Raw genomic sequence first — 16,779 nt, 5'->3', positions numbered from 1 at the left:
TTTTTATAACAAAATGTAGAATAAATTTTACAAATTAATATCGCGACCATCGTTAATAATATTTCGTTACACATCTGAGAAACATTGCAACAGTATAGAATTTATTACGTCATGGTACATCTTACAACGTCATTATTCTCGCGAAAATTAATTCCGATATAACGCAAGCGACTTGTGATGTGTGACTTGCAAAAGTCAACGATCTGTGGCGGGCAAATACATCGTATCTGTAAAAGATAATCGTAACCGGATTGAATACGTATATTTTCGTTTACGCAATATGTGTGTGGCGAGATTGCAAACGTGTAAGTAGACGTGCAATAAACACACGTTCGACGCATGTTTCGTATGTAAAAAAATTGCGTTCTAAAATATATTAACAATATTACATTCCAAGAATAATGGATTCTTTATTAAAGCCAACAGAACATATTCTTAGGTTTCTTATAATGACGTAAATATGTGATAACGTAGAACGAATCAATTATTCTTAGTTAATTACAATATTTTAAGTACTACACATTTTGAGCATAAAAATGCATTAATATTATTTTATAATCAAGAGGAATTAAGCGTGTCTGCAGATAGCTCGGTATAATACAAATGACAAATCGTTAGTAGAAATAAAATGTTACAAATGTAAAGGGAAGGACTTCTCCAATATATCTATTTTAATTAGGTTAATTCTTATTTTAAAGAGCATACAATACAATCAATTATAAATTGGCAGTCATGTAGTTAAAAATTGTTATGTATTATTTAATCTTTTGCAATTTAAAGAATGCTTTTATAAACCTTTATAACTATTAATTAAATCCACCGAATTAGAGATGGAAATATTCTTATCATAAAGATAAAAAATTATGGAACTAAAATCTATAACGTGCAAATATTCTCTTTTCTTTTTTTTTTTTTTCTATCAACGATTTCAAGTAATAACGTGTTATAAAGAACTTGACACTTTGACGAGTTCTTTTCTTAATGTACAATGATTAAAAATTCTATTTCATTATTTATATTACTCTTATATATCATCTTTCTTCTTAACAGAAATTAGAAGTCAACGGTATTGCATTTTTTTGCACTAAAGTGCTTCAAAATTTCATCAAATTTACGAACTTTATTTAGAAATATACACAGAATCTCTCCAAATGTAACGCTTATGTGAAAATTATTGATTGTATGACGTGAACAAATGTTTACAAATCAAGATTTTTCAATAAGTAAATCATCAATTACGTTTAACATTCTGACTCGTGCACAACAATCTGTCGAGTGCGATAGATTAGTTAAAACACTAACAAGATTTAATTCATTTTCTGAAACTATGCAATGATCAGATGAATGTTGAACTATATCACTTTGTCAGTTGCAGCAAATTTTCCTTGCTCTGTCACCCAGTCCTCACTTTACGACTGTTCGTACCCTCATACATTTTTCAAATCATCTGGCAGATCATTCTTGGGATGTTTATTCTCAAAGTGTTGCTTGTAAGTTTTAGGATCTGGCATTTGAGCCTACAAATAGGAAAAAAATGTATGTAAATTTATATTAATAAGTATCCAATAATCCAGAGATCAAAATTCTCACCTTGCATACACTACACACATGCACAAGTGCTTTCTGTGCTGCCTTTTTTTGGTCATTTGCACTATGTCCTTGTTGTTTTTTCAGCTTTGCACTTTTTTCTGCCGCCTTAGCTTGAGATTGTATTTTCTGTTGTCCACGAGCCATTCTGAAACAAAAATCTACAATTAGATATGCTAAAGTTTAATGTTAATGATACCAGTACCTCGTTTTTCTTTGGAATTTCTAAACATATGTGATTAAATTTATTAAAATATTAATAAGTAGTACCTGACTAGTATCTATCCTAAGATAAAACTGACAAATCAATTGTTTAACAGTTGCCAGTAAAACAAATTGTCTGTCAACAGAACAAGATACTCCTTATGTCTCTTCTACCTTCCCAGCTGACTAGCATTTTTTAAATTAAAATACAGAACAGTACTGTACTGTACCTAGTTTGTTGAAGTATCACGATCCCGAGTGCCTGCCGAATTTACTCGCTAAAATTACACTCGTTCGTTGAAACCGTCTGCGTGCCTTTCCCGCTGCAGCCTTTAATCATGCAATTGCCACCGCTATCACGCCAGAAGCGGTGCCCGGAGCAAGGTATAAGGTCACTTTCGACCGCTGGAAAAAAAAGTGCGGGGTAAACTTTCTACAGAGCAGACAGTAGAGAAAGAAAGGCGCATCTCGCCGCGAGAAAGCTTAGAGGCTCGTGTATCATCCGGAGGAGCTGTGCCGACTCGCCAAGACTCTCTCGCTCGTCTCCCTTTCGCCGCGTCGACGGTCGCGGTGTCCGTCTCGCTTCAGGTGCAGACGGTGGCGACGGTGCAGCTCTATTACCTGTTCGCAGACGACGGGTGGACGTGCTCGACGACGGTGCGACTTCCGGATGCGGCTGTTTCGCGGGACGACGCAGCGGGCGGATGCTCACCGGATTCCTCCCGCGGCGAGACGTTCTTCGTCCGCGGAGGTGGCGAGGCCGAGACGAGGCAGCGCTTCCCTCTCGCGCGAACAGAAGAGCGGCCGTCGCGATACGGGGACGTCGCGACGACTTAACGTGGCGGCGCGCGCGTTAAAACAATCCGAGACTCCGCGATCCGAGCCGCGAGTTTCGAGGCACCTTCCGCAGCTCGTTAAACCACTTTCGGGCCACGGATCTTCGTTTTCGTCGACGATGCCACGATATTTTTGATTATGCTGGACCGACGGCGCGACTTGCAGCACCTGCCTATCGAAATCGCCGTCTTTGCCGCGGTGAGCGGCTAATTCCTCCTTGGAAATTGTTGGAAATCGCGCGGGTTTGATCAATACGGATGTCTACCTTTAAGCCCGCGCGACGTCTCTTGAATCATGGACTGGAATTCAAGCCAGTCGGTCGAGCCGGCTTTTCGCGTTCCGCTGAATTTCTGATCCGCTATTTCAGTTATCTAATAATTAGATAATGACTGACAAGGATTGATAATATATCTGCATCGGTAACGTATGCTGTGACGTGAGCCTTAAAGGATTCTAACCTCGTAACTTCTTTTCAGATGCGAGTTGGCGATCTACATACATACATACACCACGAAAATGCGAGACTAAGGAACGGATAATTAAGTCAAACATCTAATATAAAATTCTAAGGTCTTGCTAATTACTCAGCAAAATAATACTGCATCTATCATTATTAATAAATTGAAATCGGTTTTTATTACGTTTATTATCTAGGATAAATTATCTAGTATAAAAAAGTATTACCGAATACAATAAGTATGAATATTAATTTTCTTAGGTCGCGCAGCAATATCTTTCCCCAGATTTTTTGCTCAAGACAATTGCTTCTTCTACTTTCTGCAAATTTTCTGGATTAGACACGAAATCCCGTATGATTTCGTCAAACAACTCGGCTATAAATGATAGATATAATAAATATATTTTACAAATAAAATAAGTACAAAGTAATATCTAATAAATGCAACAATTTCTTACCTATATTCTCTCCAGTTTTACTAGATGTAATAAACAGTTTGGTCTGAGTGCCACTCGTGTATTTTTCTACAGTACTTTGAATGTCTGGATCATCTGATACAACGCCTTCGTCATACAAATCCTTTTTAGTAGCACATAGGTATACTTTACAATTCTCCTCTATACTTCTAAGCTCTCTCACCCAGTGCTTTGCTCTTTGAAATGTACTCGACTTCGTAATATCGTAGCACACAATGGCAGCTTTAGCACCACGATAATATGTCCTAGTCATTGCATCATACCTAACAATAAATTTTATTAAAGCATATGCGAATTTATTTCGAAAGATTTCAAAGAAAAATATGATAGCGATTGCATACTTACTTTTCACTCCCTGCAGTGTCCCATATTCCCATAACGAGCGTTACATCGTTTACTTGCACTCGCTTCGACGCAAATACAGTGCCTATCGTCTGTGGTACAATTTCAACTGCATTAATTGGTATATGACGCCCTGCCTTCCATTTAGACGATTCTCAGTGCAAACTTTAATAATGTTACTTTATAATTTTCTTTCCACAATGTCGCGGACTAAGGAAAGCAACTGTCAAGCGCGGAAATGTGTCGAACAGCGTGAGAACGTTCCTGCATGTATATACATACATACATACGTACGTAATCCAGCAAATACTTACATTTTGATATGGTCTATTGCCATTAAATGAGTCATGTATATATCGTTCCATAAGACTTGTCTTTCCTACCATCGCGTTGCCGAGTAAGACAACTTTTAAATCCACGCGACTCATCTTTAAATTGGAAATATCTTCACCTCCGACCAGACAAAGCTTTGTTTAGCTTATCATCTGTTCTAGCGTATCCTGAATTCTGTTCGTGGCAGAGAGCCAACTCGGAATCGCGGCTTCCACGCGTACAGATGCAGAGGCTCGTCCGTGTGAAGCCAGCGTTTCGACTGCCGTCGGATAGAAGAAAAGGCCAGAGCTATACACTGTCTGTCCTACTTTTTCGCGACGTCGCCGGCAGTTATCGCAGATCCGCTAGTCGAAGAGATCAATTGCGAATAATGCTTAAACTTAACAGTAAAATAAAAAGACTTTGTAATGATTGTAATTTTTATTATGAATAAATTTCCATATATTATATATATAAAGCTGTTTTTTTACTGCCCTTGCGGGCTACATCCTATCAAAGCATATCCCTTTCCCGCAAATTGTCGAAAATTTTTCGCCGCAAAGGCTCCGAAGTATCAGGCTTCACACGGACGAGCCTCTGCATCTGTACGCGTGGATGCTGCGATTCCGAGTTGGGCTCTCTGGTTCGTGGTTCTAATCGTTGTAGCATAGAACATAAGTATACAGGTTCCGTAACTTTTGCGGGGTTCAACGCACATCGCGCTGGAGTCGCGTACGTACGCTAGGTCGCCGTCGTCGTAGTCCACGCCATGCTTGCTCTTCAGTGTACAACGTACTTCGTGACCCGTCGCGATTGGGGAAAATGGCCGACGATACGTCGGGACGTGTGTTTTGACAATTCTGGTCGCTCGAGCTCGATGTCAGCGAGGTATCACATCGCAGTGGGAAACGCAGCTGCCGCGGTTCTTCCAACGTCGGTGCCGTCGTGATGTAAAGTCCAGCCATGCGCTCGTCCCATGTGTAACGCTGATCGTTCGTCCGCTCGTCCCCGTGAGTAACTCGCTTAAACATGCTCCGACCTCGACATTCTCCTGCCATCGGGCAGGTAACTTCTCGCCGTCTCGAGAAGCTAGCTAATATCTCCTCCTTTTATTTTGCTAATATCGAAATCTATGCGCGTGGCGAATTGCACGGTTAATTAGACGGTTAATTGCACGATGAGTAATTGACGTACACGCAGGACGTACAGTGTTAATGACGAACGAATTTAGACTCGACTCGTCATTTTTTCGCCCGAGATATCGCCTTTTTTAATCCGAGATCATTATGCGCGACACGTGGCGCTTATATTCTGCTCGATAATGCGACGGAGATGTGCCGAGAACACGAGTTTATCTTGACAGTAAAAAATATGACTCATACGTTTGAATATAGATATAGATGTCTCCATTACGCACTGCACCGGGAAACTATAAATATTCACGAATACGTATTTCTCAAGCGGATATATTATACGATATTTTTTTTTTTACAGATTATACAGATATATTATACGATAATTTTTGTTGCTGCAGGTGAAAATGCAACAGGCTTGCTGCATTCTCTGACGGAACGTCCTCCATGCGGCTAGGTGGATATAAAAAAGTCTACAAAAGCTGGAGGTTGCATTGGGCCGAGATTACAACATGTGTCTTTTATAGTTTTTACAATCATGGTGTAGACCAAGGATTATTAAGGCAATAAAATGCCTGCCATGCAAATTAATAATGGGACAGCACTTTGCTAGTCTCAGAGATCTGTTTAGAATGGATGGTGAACGACAGCCTACCGAGATATGCGCTAGTGCGCTTGGTCACCTGTTGCCCTTGGAAATGGTGAATCGAGATGGCAATGAAAGTTTGCCTGAAAACGAGACTAATGGCAATGTACCTGTAATGAATCCTAATATACTGCCCAACAGATCAGAATGTAAATTAGAAGGAAGTTTGGACAACGATCATTTAAACTTAGACGTAGACAACCATAATACTAGATTCGAATCTTTGTATAGTCAACCTGTCGAAACTCAGGATTCAAAGCAAGTTTGTAACAATGGTAATGTTGCTAGCGAGCCGTCATTTAGACAGCAACAAGAAGCGTGCTGCGGTAGTTCCGGCGGTAGTAACAGCAGCAGCAGTTCCGAAGATAGTCCTGTAAATCCACCTTTAAGAAGATCATCGAAAACATTGTCGTTTGGAAAAAGAAAAAGTATGTATTAAATTAACTTCTAGCGTATATTTAGCGAAATGTTCTTGCTGTTTGTCACTTGCAATGATAACTTAATGATAACTTAAATTTGTTTGCTCACGTTAGATAAACAGCGCAACAAGGATCAAAGCCCGATATGTAATCACGTTTTATCGTCAAAAAAGAAACGTAGCAACTGGGTATTGAAATTTAATTGCGCCAAGAGCAAAAGCTCAAAGAATACCGATATTATTCCCGGTCAAGGGAATGGTAACTCGGATTGCATTTGCACTGGTTATAGGAGAACCGAAGAGCATCCTATGGGTGCGGGTATCGTGTTTAATAGTCGGTCCGCTCCGCAAAGTCCTATTCTGGGGCCTTTGCCACCGAGTCCCGTAATTGATTTATCGCGATTTAATCCCGAAGAATTTCCTATGGAAGTACGTTTTTATTTCTTAATTGCTTTTAAAAGTAAAAAAAAAATTTGATTTTACTACATTAATGGTTTTTTTTTGTGTTGAAAGGATTGCGACGAACGCGCTCGAATGCAGCGTGCTCGAGAAATGGAGGAAGGTATCGAACCTCCTCCTGGTTATAGGCCTAATTATCCTACAGGAATACAAGTTCATCCTAACGGAATAACGGTGGACAGTTTAGCAGCATTGTTCCAAGCACATGCTGGTATTCAAGCTGCTGCTCTTACAGCCTTATCGCAGATTGACTTTACGTTAATTCCAAATATCGAAAGACCCGCGCACACGCAAGTAAGTTTCTATGTGTTTTTTTAAATTTAATATATATTTAATACTTTTAAAATTTAATACTAAATTTAATATATATTTAATAATAATCTTGTGTAATAAACATTAACATTTTTTGCCTTTAAATAATTTTGTAAATACTTTTTATCTTTTTGTTTAAAGTATTAATATATATTTATAAATTATGTTATATATATATATTCATTATTTTTTTATTTATCTAGGTTGATTACGTTCATTGTCTTGTGCCGGATTTACAATCAATTACAGCTTGCTCTTTTTATTGGGGCAAGATGGATCGTTATGAAGCAGAACGTTTATTAGAAGGAAAGCAAGAGGGTACTTTCTTGCTGCGAGATTCTGCACAGGAAGAATTCTTGTTTTCCGTGAGTTTCCGTAAATATGGGCGTTCATTACATGCACGGATCGAGCAATGGAATCACAAGTTTAGTTTTGATTCGCACGATCCAGGAGTTTACGCTTCCGAAACAGTATGTTTTTATAATCCATAATTATCATATAGAAAATATATAATTATATAGAAAATAAATAATATATAGAAAAATAGTATACATTAGTTGTGCACATAGCAGTACATTAACCAGTATAATTCATGATCGACTTATAATGTATTCGTTTTACAGGTATGCGGTTTAATTGAACATTATAAAGATCCCTCGTGTTGCATGTTTTTCGAGCCCATGCTCACTATTCCGTTACATCGGAATTTCGCTTTTCCACTGCAGCACCTGTGCAGAGCAGTGATAACCACACGAACAACATACGATGGTATAAACAAGCTGCAGTTGCCAAAGACACTTAAGAGCTATCTCAAAGAGTACCACTATAAGCAAAGAGTGCGAGTCAGGCGGTTAGACATGGAAACCGATTCACACACGGACTGTAGATCCATATCATGTTTACCGATATGAATCTCTTCATATTTAATATTCAGTAGAACTTTATTCTATGTTGCATAATTATGTTTCTTTATCCATATTTACAGTTGTGCCGCCGTATCAAATCTGAGCGGTACATGTATACATTGTAATAACAGGAATATCATGACTCCGACCCACACAGTTATACAGAATATCATTGCAATATTAGCAATAAACGCATTGTATTCGTCTTAAGCGATAATAGATACTGAAGAGAGTGGTGTAGTATAATTTAAAAAATGAGAGAAAAGATAGAACTTGTGTGATTATAGGCACAAATGCCTGTGTTCACTTGGCGAAGTCTAATAATCCTATATGTAAATACATCAGAAAGGCAGTGCTTCATACGTACACTCAACAGTGTATTACGAAATCGTGTATTATGTAAACTTCAATATCATTGCTATTGTTCTTATTATTACTATACTTATTTCTTTATTTTATTCCTAACTACATTATTTTTTAATTATTATTTTGAATATGTATAATTTAATCTTAATTAAATATTACGGGAACAGTTTGTACATTGATAATTTTTATAGAACGATACCAAAACTTATGCCTGAAAGGCGCGGCAATTTAGTCTACTATTACAAAACTATGATGTCAAATTCAATCTTTATATATAGTTAAAGCTATAAAAAAAAGCGAAAAGAAGGAAGAAGATGAAAGAGTCATTGCAAAATCTGATTCGTATTACTCCTATTGTGCCTATTTATAATGTTAAATATCATTAGGTAAAAACTGTCTGTGTTGATGTTTCTCATTGCCCCAAGTATGAAAATCTAGAATTTGTGTGAAGTCTTTAAATTTCGACATGTGGAGTTAACATCAGATTGTAGTGAATTGAATCTGGAGTTTAACAATGCAAATAATTGAATATTGATAAATTTGCAAAATATATAATATAGAAATTGTTAAAAGTATTGGTTAATGGTTATTCGTATAATGAACTTCATATTAAAAAATAAAAATTTAATATTTATTACGTGTATATATATTTTACTTGCGTTTTCCTAATACAGCCATTATACAACATTACGTGTTTTTTCTTTATATAAAAGAATATCTTGACAATCACGAGAAAATAATTCTATATAATTTATTTAATCTTTTCTCTAAATATATAAAATTGGTGTTACCTTAGAATCGAATTCATTGTCTCTTTTTTGCGATGCTGATATTGGTGCAGAGGTTTCAGTTATAAATTCTTATGTGGCATACCTATGTATCTAATTTTATACTAAATTAAATATTACAATATATTTCATGTCTTTTTATTTTTCTTTTTTTTTCTTTTTTTTTTTTATTTTACAAGGTGGTCTAGCGTTCGCGGGGTACATCAAGACCCAGTTCTTCACGCTGCTTCTTTTTAGAGATCTTGAATCTTCGTATTTCAGGTGCAAATGAATGATTTTCAGGACATAATGGTAGGCCATTAGCTGAGGCATAATCGTTGTACTTCTTTATTACAATTGCCGGTGGACGAGTATAGGATCTTAATATCGCTTCTTGTGCTGATGAACATAACCTTATTTTAGTCAACCATTTCGGCTTTGGGCCTTTATGTAAATCATGTTCACGTTCCAGACAATATCTAAATTTGAATCTAAGAAGTTCATCTTCAGTGGTAGAATTAAAATATTTAGGATTATCCAGCTTCAAGATAATATCATCGGATAATTTCGTATAATTCAACGTTGAACAAACGCGACAACGAAAGCGTGTACAAGCAGGATAATTATTAACTTTTGGCTTCTTCTTCTTATTTCTTCTTCTTCTTCTTATCTTTCGATTTAATATATAAGTAGGAGTAGGAGCAGCTTTTCTCACATGCTCTAGCTTAATAGATTTATAAATGGAATTCGAATCTACTTTATGGGAAGTACCTTGTCCATCCATAACGGCGAATAATATTGCATGAAATCATACAATTAAAATTCGCCAATTGTATTTTATAAAATAAGGTTTTTTGGAATGTTAAAATAATATCAGTTTTGCAAATTACAACAATGATTAATGCCCAACAATATATTGCGTAACTGGTAGCAGTATTTTATAGTTGAAAACGAAGAAAAAAGCGAACAGTACTAGAAGAAAGATATCTGTTATGTTAATATAAGAAAAATACATTTTGTGACAAAACAAGGTTTTACGCGTGCAATCGCAAGATTTAATCTATCAATCACGTTGCAATGACTCGTCCAATGTTACGATTTATTATCGCACGTTAAGACGCATTAAACTTTTGACCTAGCTCGTCTTAAATGGAGAAAAATCACAATTTAAAAGTTACGATAATGGCGAACAAAAAAGGATACTAACAAAATTTCTTTCCCATTCTTCCACCATGTATAACTCGGTGACGAGCGTATATCGGAAGTACCAATACTTCAGAAAAGACCGTAAACTTCGTACGACGTTATTCATTAGGATTAATTGTCGCCCAAACTTTGCTCAACTTCGGTACAATAAAATGTAAAACGGTGAGCGAATCTTTCAGTCACAGCCGGGAGCTAAAACAAATTCACCCTGTTAATTAGCAATTCTCGACTACGATTGCCTCGGTTCGCTTATCGCACACGTTTTCAGTCTAACGTTTAATATTTTTTTATAGAATACGGAGCTTACTTCTAGCACTAGATGATCTAGATATCGGGTGCTTTCCAGCTACGTTCACAGGCGACGTTATGTAACCCACCGGACGACCAAATGATTTTTAACTACGCACAAAGCGACACAGCCGACACAGTTAAATAGCTATGTTTAACCTTTGACCGTGTCGATCGTGTCGGCAGCACCCATTTTTAAGTAACTTTACATCGAAAGGTCTGTTCTCATCGAAAGTGTTTACGCGAATTTACATCGTCGGGTTCGGATTCAACGACCAGAGACCGATTCACGCGAGATTTCGCGACACGTACTCGTCGAATTCGTTCAGAGCTCGTCGCATCTCTTCATATTCCGCGAGATCGCACGCCTCGCGGAGAGGAAGCCAGTTGAACGCCTGGTGCTCGTTCGATAATCGCACGGGCTTGTCCGGGTTGAGCAGTTCTGCCAGCCAATACACCACGATCTTCGGCGCTCCCTTTACGAGGTAAGTCATCTCGTGCCTCGCGTCCTCAAAGATCTTGAGATCGCGTGGCTGGAAGCCGGCCTCTTCCTCGGTCTCGCGCAAAGCGGTCTCCATGTCGGTTTCGCCCGGATCAACGTGCCCTGTAACGTACGTCGTTAACTACCTCCGAGTTCGTCTCGTTAAACAATTTTTTACGACGATAATTTTAATCGTAATGAAATTTGTCAGGAGAAAAGAAATCATGAATATTACGTCGCGGCGTTCGTTCTTTTTCTTTCTTTTTTTTTTTTAGTATTGAAAAAATTTAAAGGCAGAAAAATGAAGTGCGCGATGTCGCAGCTGCTCTTTCGTCAAGAACGTCGGAATTGTCGACGTTCAACGTTCGGCTTGCGAGCCACAGTCGGGTATGCTAACCTTTGGGTGGCGTCCAGTGATGATTTCCGTACGACGTCTGCATCAGTAAATACTGAACGGCGCCTTGAAATCGGCGAAAAATCACGAGACCGCAGGCACGTCTCTGTACCGACATGACGACCGGTGATCACTCGCGTGCAAACAAAATACTCGCGTACTTCTATCAAAGCCGCACGGGAGCGCGTGTTAGAAATATACAGAGAAATATATGGAACTCGACCAATCAAAGCGAAGCGAGCAGAGTATCGAAACGTAGGAAACATACGTAGCGAGACGCTCTATCTTTACGATCCACAATTGCTATTATAAATGACAGCGATGTTTAAACTAATTCAGCATTAATTATACCCGTTTACAGAATAGAAAGAAAATTATTTATGTAATCGAAGCAAACGGTAAGACTCAACGTAACTGATCGCTGTGAAAATTTCGACGAGACGTATACCGTACAAATAAAAATTAATCATACGAAGATATAATACATACAACGAACATAAATCTCGAAATATGTTCTCTTACATTCGCAGGCAATCATCTTCGAGTTCAATGGAATGTAATTTTATTTCACATGCAGCGTTTTGTAAGATTTGATACAATATTAACTTCCTTTCGGTAAATCGTCGTTTGGCCTTTGTACTTTCGTAATTAATTCAACCCGAGCGTGAAAGCGAAACTTACAGCATTCGAAACTTTACGCTAGACTAGACGGCCCCGTCGCAACGAAATCGCCTAACTTCGATTAATCATCGGGCGGTTTTCTGCTTCTTTCGTGCGAAACTATTCTCCGTGTCTGTACATTGCAACTTATATGCACGCATACACATTAATTGACAGCGTTAAAAAGAAATGCGCTCGCTTCCCTTACCGCCTTTCCCTTCACTGCGGGGAATCTCGCGAGATTTAATGCGCGACCTTTTCGTATACCGCGGATTGCGGACGAGTTGAAAGCGGAGAAAAGAAAAATAATGCCGACATGTGGCGAGCTCGCCCCGGCGCGTTTGACAGGAATCTAAATTGGGAAACAATGCATGTTATCATTTTATTATAAACGTTTTGCTACATTTTGGCTAGATACCGATCACCAGAAAACACTTAGCAAAGCTGTATATGTACCTATCTACAGAGACCGACGTGTGTATGTATTACGTGGTTCACGTATGTGTGTTCCATGTGCGCGTCGAGTAGTCGTCGCGCGCAGCCACGCGGGCGACAAAAATGCGGGAGTGCTATGATAACTTTCGCGCGGCATTTACATACTAAAAAGAAAAAAAAAGAATAGGGAGGAAAAAAAAAATAATAAAGTAATCACAAGTAAGCTCCCTCGACGTGTTACGGTAAATTCGATTCTACTGTCGCCCGTGTAGCTCCGCGATCCTAATTGTCTCTCGATAAATCCTCCTCTCACGGCGATTTAAAATCAAGAATGTTTTTAGATTTATATCTTCATTTTTTCACTTAAGCATCGATCATTAATTTAACATCTATTTCGTAAAGCAAGCGGGCGAAGGGTGGATTTATGTATAGATTACGATAATTAATTCGTCTATATGTCAAGGATGTGTATTATTCATATCAGCTATGCTGAAGGATCTTACGTTAACATTAATAATAATAATAATCATAATCATAGTAATAATAATCATAATAATCCCTATTTATGGTGTGTATGTGTGTCTGTGTGTGGGTGTGTGTATATATATATATATATATATATATATATATATATATATATATATATATTTATATATATCTCTATATAATCATTTACAACGGCCGCTCTGAATTATAATCCTTTTCTTTTTATTTTACACGGTGATAATGATATTCGATATTGTACTGAGGACACTAATTCTGATTGACGTAGGAACAAATGGAAAAATTAAAACAATCATTATTCTCTAACTAGCTAAAAATGATTGGGTCTCTCTTTCACAGAAGGGTGGAGTGAATTTGCACCTAACTTGTCTGTAAATCCTTGTAAATCGATAATTATTACTACATCGTTATATTACATCATCTTCGCTTATTAGTTTATGAAGTAATCCGATGACATGAAACTGGTATGGTTATGCATAAAGAAGGTAAGTCCCGATGCCAGTGCTGCGTTAATCATTTACTTAGAATTTTTGTCAAGATATTCGGTAACGGACAATTGGCGCCGATACTTAGTTACTATCAGTCGTTTCGTGATCCGCAGCACGACGCATCGCAATCGTACGTCGTGCCGGCGCGCTGAAATTACTCTGTATTTCTCAGTGTAGCAAGTGTTAGAAATGTGAAAAATCATTGAGTTTATAGTATGTAAATAAATTAGTCATTGCCTATTTTAATAACATACTTCATTAATCTTAGGCAAATATAAAAAGTTTGCGATACTTGAGTTCCAAAGTGTATTTTATGATTTTGGTGTATGAAGTTCTTTTTCTCTTTTTCTTCCTCTTCCTCTCTTCTCGTTAAATTTTTATCTTTTTAGTACCTTCGTAATATATACTATATATACACCAAGTCTCTAGTTCGCGTCTACGGTTTACGATAATTTCTAATTTTATTTCATTCAACTGCAAATATTTCTGAATGAAAGGGTTAAATAGTACAATATAGCCAATTATAATACTTAAATTTAATATTATCATACTTCTTGTAGAAATAACAGATCTTGATATTACTGATGCGGTTTAGATTTATACTTCCAATTTTTGAGAATGACGAACTGTGTGTATTATTCACATGAAACACGAGTAATAACTCGACGATGTTTCTAAATTATGTTAATAATTTCTCTGCCTCTACTTTTATAGCATTGTGTATACTATATATATATATATATATATTATATAAATATATATGTATATATGTATATATACGTATATATTTATATACTTTTTTGTCTATGATAAAAATAAAAATATTAATAATTATTATTACATGTTTTAATCATAATTGGCTAATGTCTATAGTGCTGCGTATTTTCAAACTTATTCTAAAGATAAAAAAGTAAAGTATCATAAAAATGTTCGAAAAAATAAACGGTTGCACAATGTACAATATTAAAATAATTCATTACTTGTTTACCACGCTAATACGACAATTACAAATGATGATGGACTCGTCGATACAGAACGCAACACATATTCTACGGTTCTGTAAATTTATCAAATTATTTACAGGTAAAACCTCCATTTGCAAAATTTCATATACACGATGTAAGATCGGAGAAAAACAGGAAGTTACAGAGAAAACTCTTGACGTTTCAGATGCGCTGCCTCTTTCTTTTGTCTTCCGCGGAGTTGCGTTATTTTTATTGTATACAAAGAATGCTATCATCACGAAAAACGAAATCGATATGAGAAATATTTTATTAGGCACATTTAATAACAATCCGATAGCATCAATTTTACCTTAAATCATTCAGCATCCTTCAAATAGTAAAACAAATGTTCAACGTTCTAGAGAAAAGATTTGTGAATTTAATTGCAGATACCCTCAACGTCAAGAATAACACAAAACTTAATACTGTTTGAAAATGAAGCGATACTTTATAATGAATATGATGGATCGTTCGAAAATTGGAAAGGCAGATCGACCTGTAAGCACGACAAATTTTCGCTTTGATGCATTTTCTTGTTATCGATATAACGAAAATTTAAAACTAGTAACATAGATTATTGTGTCTAATGCCAGCTTTTCTTTGTACGATTAATCAGGTCAGCTGGTCCGTCTCTCTCATCTCTCTCTTTCGTTCGCGTAACGTTTACGAAGACCCGATCTAGTTCTCCATTTTGGCACTCGGGAGTATTTGAATACGTATTAGCCGTCACGGATCACAGTTTCGACTTTTTTTTAAGTTTTTTTTTTTCTTTTTTTTTTCGACGAATCGTTAACAGCGGTACCTCCAACGCAGAGGAGACGACGAAGACATGAGAAGATTTCTCTTCTTCTTTTCTTTCATTAATTTTTCTTTTCTTCCTCTCCTTTCCCTTTCACCTGACGATGACGTTCGTCGACTGGGACGGAGGAATCGCATTTAAACGAATATTTCTTGGGTATCGAAATCGGAGTCGGAGTCCCAGAAGAAGAAACAAGAGTAAAACTCCTCGGTGACCACCGCCACTTGGTGGCTATGCTCACGAGGTTGTTATGGGTTGACGCGATTGGCGGCTAGGGCGCCCGTGGCCGACAGTCACAGCTTGAGCTCGTTTGCGATTTTGCTGGCAATATTCTTAAAACCGATCGATGTGCCGGAGATCCTCTTGAACCGCACCCCGTTCAGGGAAAGTCGCGGCAGCTTGCAGACTTCGATCTCCCACTGCACTTGGCTATCTGTCGCCGCTTCGCCATGCGCGCATAATAATAGAAATCGCTCACGTTGCTCGTACTGGCATTTGTTGGCGTCCAGCACCTGCAAGAACAATTCGTTAGCATTTTGCCTTCTCTTTTGTACAAGCTTGGCGTCATAAATCTTAATTTATTTTACAAGACATGTTTAAATGGGCAAAGTAGCTGACTTTTAATTCGCTACGCACAAACGTGCTTTAATTTTTTCTTTTATTTTTAATACCTTTCGGATCTCGGACATTATTTCGTTAGGATCTCGACTACTGGTGGTCTTCATACTCCACGTGAAGCGTAGACTGCGCGGCTTGACCTGTTCGTCATTAGTGGTAGCTCCGCTGTAACAAAAAGATATCTTAAATCTGCTCGATTACCTAAAGCGACTCAAGCGGTACGAATTTTACAATTACGAATAAATTTAATACGGCGCTAATTCCAACTGCAATAAAAAAAAAATCTTTCTCGCTAAGTTATGTAGCGAAATTTCAAATATGTTTGAGGAAAAAAAGAAAGAGAAAAAAATACGCTAGCCTTTACATACATGTTTTTGTCAAATATAAAAGTGGCTTACGAATTTATCGGTATATCTTTCACGGATTTAATTTATTATTTTTATTTGTAATTAAAAATTATGACATGTTCATTATGCAGGATTGAACTAAAAATTAAAAAATGTATCGAGTCATGTAAAATGTAGATCTTGTGCAGAATATGATATGTTGAAGCTTCAAGCGATTGCAGCGTAAAAAAAAATAAAAATAAAAAGTAAATTTTTAACCCGATTAAAAAAAGATTCTGCGACGAAAGTCCTTGTGCTAAAATCCTTGATGCAAGCTATCGGTAGATGTAAAATA

The 16,779-nt window shown here is 37.2% G+C and overlaps 6 protein-coding genes across 14 annotated transcripts in view; 1 reads left to right on the top strand and 5 right to left on the bottom strand.

Moving 5' to 3' along the window:
* Positions 1–390: 390 nt before the first annotated feature.
* LOC139106456 (zinc finger protein 706) lies at positions 391–2,163 on the bottom strand. 2 transcript variants are annotated; one of them, XM_070663242.1, is made up of 3 exons: positions 2,022–2,163; positions 1,591–1,735; positions 391–1,517 (listed from the first exon to the last, which is right to left on the bottom strand). In XM_070663242.1, exons 2-3 carry the CDS (start codon positions 1,732–1,734, stop codon positions 1,428–1,430), a joined length of 234 nt encoding a protein of 77 aa, XP_070519343.1. In that variant the 5' UTR covers position 1,735; positions 2,022–2,163; the 3' UTR covers positions 391–1,427. The 2 variants fall into 2 exon arrangements, with proteins under 2 accessions (XP_070519343.1, XP_070519344.1); XM_070663243.1 differs by lacking the exon at positions 2,022–2,163 and adding an exon at positions 1,858–2,012.
* A 1,075-nt stretch (positions 2,164–3,238) lies between these two features.
* On the bottom strand, positions 3,239–4,442 carry LOC139106448 (ras-related protein Rab-24). The gene is made up of 4 exons (XM_070663233.1): positions 4,218–4,442; positions 3,907–3,995; positions 3,544–3,824; positions 3,239–3,461 (listed from the first exon to the last, which is right to left on the bottom strand). Exons 1-4 carry the CDS (start codon positions 4,329–4,331, stop codon positions 3,343–3,345), a joined length of 603 nt encoding a protein of 200 aa, XP_070519334.1. The 5' UTR covers positions 4,332–4,442; the 3' UTR covers positions 3,239–3,342.
* Positions 4,443–5,014: 572 nt separating this feature from the next.
* On the top strand, positions 5,015–8,623 carry Socs36e (Suppressor of cytokine signaling at 36E). The gene is made up of 6 exons (XM_070663208.1): positions 5,015–5,225; positions 5,750–6,422; positions 6,528–6,841; positions 6,926–7,165; positions 7,387–7,653; positions 7,807–8,623. The coding sequence occupies exons 2-6, from the start codon at positions 5,942–5,944 to the stop codon at positions 8,092–8,094; spliced, it is 1,590 nt and encodes a 529-aa protein (XP_070519309.1). The 5' UTR covers positions 5,015–5,225; positions 5,750–5,941; the 3' UTR covers positions 8,095–8,623.
* A 741-nt stretch (positions 8,624–9,364) lies between these two features.
* On the bottom strand, positions 9,365–10,958 carry LOC139106457 (serine palmitoyltransferase small subunit B-like). 2 transcript variants are annotated; one of them, XM_070663244.1, is made up of 3 exons: positions 10,735–10,916; positions 10,425–10,619; positions 9,365–10,208 (listed from the first exon to the last, which is right to left on the bottom strand). In XM_070663244.1, exons 2-3 carry the CDS (start codon positions 10,531–10,533, stop codon positions 10,120–10,122), a joined length of 198 nt encoding a protein of 65 aa, XP_070519345.1. In that variant the 5' UTR covers positions 10,534–10,619; positions 10,735–10,916; the 3' UTR covers positions 9,365–10,119. The 2 variants fall into 2 exon arrangements, with proteins under 2 accessions (XP_070519345.1, XP_070519347.1); XM_070663246.1 differs by having other exon boundaries at positions 10,425–10,958.
* Positions 10,120–11,913, bottom strand: Apf (purine phosphoribosyltransferase family protein Apf). The gene is made up of 2 exons (XM_070663238.1): positions 11,594–11,913; positions 10,120–11,319 (listed from the first exon to the last, which is right to left on the bottom strand). The coding sequence occupies exons 1-2, from the start codon at positions 11,706–11,708 to the stop codon at positions 11,003–11,005; spliced, it is 432 nt and encodes a 143-aa protein (XP_070519339.1). The 5' UTR covers positions 11,709–11,913; the 3' UTR covers positions 10,120–11,002.
* Positions 11,914–12,613: 700 nt separating this feature from the next.
* The window catches only part of LOC139106426 (serine/threonine-protein kinase MARK2), a 53,536-nt gene continuing 49,370 nt past the window's right edge, over positions 12,614–16,779 (bottom strand). For all 7 annotated transcript variants that reach the window (XM_070663196.1, XM_070663195.1, XM_070663187.1 and 4 more), the window contains 2 exons: positions 16,152–16,263; positions 12,614–15,992 (listed from right to left, as the gene is read on the bottom strand). In XM_070663196.1, the coding sequence (XP_070519297.1) occupies positions 15,774–15,992; positions 16,152–16,263 (331 nt within the window). In that variant the 3' untranslated portion in view covers positions 12,614–15,773. The remainder of the gene's footprint in view (positions 15,993–16,151; positions 16,264–16,779) is intronic.

This window comes from Cardiocondyla obscurior, linkage group LG11 (assembly GCF_019399895.1).
Source record: "Cardiocondyla obscurior isolate alpha-2009 linkage group LG11, Cobs3.1, whole genome shotgun sequence".
In the NCBI taxonomy this organism is placed as follows: Eukaryota; Metazoa; Arthropoda; class Insecta; order Hymenoptera; family Formicidae; genus Cardiocondyla; species Cardiocondyla obscurior.
This window is presented reverse-complemented; position numbering and strand designations above follow the sequence as displayed.